Here is a 2,608-nt window from a genome sequence, read left to right on the forward strand (position 1 = left end):
AAAAAAAAAAAAAAAAAAAAAAAAAAAAAAAAAAAAAAAAAAAAAAAAAAAAAAAAAAAAAAAAAGGAGAAAGATTCCAGTGCAGTAACAGGTCATCATACCTGGACCAGACTCCTGCTAGCAGTAAAACAGAAAAAGTTGAAGCTTACTAAGTTACCCAAATGCTATTCTTGAAAATAATACTGAAGTATGCTTGATGAGGCTATCAATAATCCTTGCCAGAGGAGGAAAGTTAGCTGTCCTTTTCTGTTGTGGAATAAGAGGACCAGGGGCATTACTAGTCAATTTTAAAGTTTTCAGTGATTCAGAAGAATAAAAACACCTAAGTTCCAAACTACAGGTGTTTTGTTCAAAAAGCAGAAAAAACCAAATAAATCAGCTTTCAATTTCTATGCAAATCAATACTTTACAATACTAATGGACATTTATTTATATTTCTATTAATGCAGAAATGAGCAACTGCTTAAAAAAGTTAGCTCCTTCAAGCTCTTTCAAACATCTCAAAAGCTTGTATTTCAATGCTTGGCGATGACAAAGTAAGACAAATAGGATGCAATCAAAAAACTGCACAGTAATTAGTCCCAGGCATCCTAGAATAGATGAGTCTTTGGTCTTGTTTTCTGGGTAAGATTACATTTCCATTAATAAAATTGACATTTGTAATAAAGTAAAATCAATTCAACATATAAAACTGGAATATGCAAAACATGGTCTATATGAGAGCCATAGCTATCCCTATAATAATGCAGTGGCTGAGATACAATGTCATCTTTAATGAACTAAAACTAAGAACAGAAACAGGGAATGCAGAAACCACCAGATTAGCACTGATAGCAGAGCCAACATGACTCAGTGTTGCATTCCTGGCGTGAGAGGGCTGATGAGTTCATTAAGCTGCCACACAGGATCTCTCAGGATTATACTACAGTGGGTTTACAACTATGTAAGTTAAATCACAATTACTGGCCTAATTCCTTGTCTTACCAGGACAGGAGTGAACACTGCCTACATTTACTGCAGTCCTCTTCAGATCACCAGCTGCTGGTGCTGCCTGGAATAGGCAGCTCAGTTCACCACAGAGCTCAGATTTCAGAGAGCTGGTTAGGCATTCCTGTTTGAAAGCAGTTAGTCCTCTATTTGTATTTTTATATTATTATTCTAAGCAGACAGGGAAGGTATTTTATTAAAATACGTTCAGGGTTGTCAGGGGTAATCCCAATTGCAACAGAACTAAGTTGCCACCATTTGCTGTAGACGCATTTCTATTTTAAAACGTATTTTTTATCCTACTCCTATTGATCTGTGGGCTTCGCTTTATGAACAGAAGAGCTGACTTCTGCCCTCACCTTTCTAGTAAGCACATGACATGAGCAGTTCTAGTTCCAGTTCTACCTGTTCACCTTCATCCATCCCCCTCCTGCTCACTTTTAGTCACATAATCCTGGCTCTCCCCAGCTTTGCAGCCAGGTCCTTATAAGCAGCTTATACTATTATGCATATCCCTGGAAAGAAGAAGTAGCCTTGTGCTGCAGAGGAATGCCTGCCTGACAGGTCAGCACAAGCCTGGGAGGGAGCTGGGAACATCCTGTGCTAGCAGAGGAAGAGCCATATTTCAGTTCAGCTAGGCAAGATGGAGACTGCAAGAAGAGATGCTGACAGTGAGGTTTCTCTACCTCCCCATGATGTGGCTCCAGCAGCAGCAGCAGCAGCAGGAGCAGGTGCTGGAGCTGCCTGCCCAGTAGCGGCAAAATCTGGCTGAAGATCCAGAAGATCACTGGATGGTTTGGAAGCGCTGCCAAGAAAAGGGATATTAGATACTGGAGGACTTTATCCATTTCAATTATTTTTTTTGTTTTTTAAAAAGTCACAACTGAATTATAGGAATTACCCTTAGTTTGGATGAATAATGAAACAGAGAGTCTTTTTTCAGGCCTTAGGATTACAGTAGTGGCCATAAACATCCCTAGTGCAGTGAGTGCCAAGAACACATTACAACCCAGGACGGGACTTTAACTTACTTCCATTACATGATAATGACATTGCAACATATCTATGAGACTTACAATTCTAAAAAAAAAAATAAACAAACCCAAAACCAACAAATCAAACTGAAAAAGCTCCACCACAACACCCAAACCAAAAAATTCCCATGTGGTCCCTAAAAACAGAGCAAATAACTGCTGCGGCTGAAACCATCTCCATTCTACTTCAATATTCAATTGTGCATGTCAAAAAGCAAGAAACCTGCATTTCCAGGCAATAAACATCCATTAGCTAGAAGAGAGGTGGTAAAACTCTAATGGCTTAAGTCAGTCAGATATTTCCTTAGGAAACCACGTCCTGTTCGTCTAGAACATTTAAGTAACAAACAGTAGAAGCTCTTTCTTCAGTGAAGTTCTTCACTTGATACTTAATTTAAAAGTTAGTTACATCCTCAGACCATTGGTTCAAGCTTAGAGGTTTTTAGACCTTCAAAGTTCTACCACTTCTGCTCATTAAAACGAGCAACAGCAGTTCTGGATTTGACTTGAAAGAAAGGCTCAGATTTTCTCACAGGTCAAATGTTTATTTTTTATTTTAACCTCCAAAAGGTATCTTTGTGCTTCGT

The 2,608-nt window shown here is 38.5% G+C and overlaps 1 protein-coding gene across 5 annotated transcripts in view; it reads right to left on the reverse strand.

Moving 5' to 3' along the window:
• SNAP91 (synaptosome associated protein 91) overlaps window positions 1-2,608 on the reverse strand; it is a 70,890-nt gene that overhangs the window by 32,130 nt on the left and 36,152 nt on the right. For all 5 annotated transcript variants that reach the window (XM_027906974.1, XM_027906972.1, XM_027906973.1 and 2 more), the window contains exon 14: window positions 1,674-1,792. In XM_027906974.1, the coding sequence (XP_027762775.1) occupies window positions 1,674-1,792 (119 nt within the window). The remainder of the gene's footprint in view (window positions 1-1,673; window positions 1,793-2,608) is intronic.

Source organism: Empidonax traillii, unplaced genomic scaffold (genome assembly GCF_003031625.1).
Source record: "Empidonax traillii isolate 1590-97213 ecotype Southwest subspecies unplaced genomic scaffold, ASM303162v1 scaffold1381:size118516, whole genome shotgun sequence".
In the NCBI taxonomy this organism is placed as follows: domain Eukaryota; kingdom Metazoa; phylum Chordata; class Aves; order Passeriformes; family Tyrannidae; genus Empidonax; species Empidonax traillii.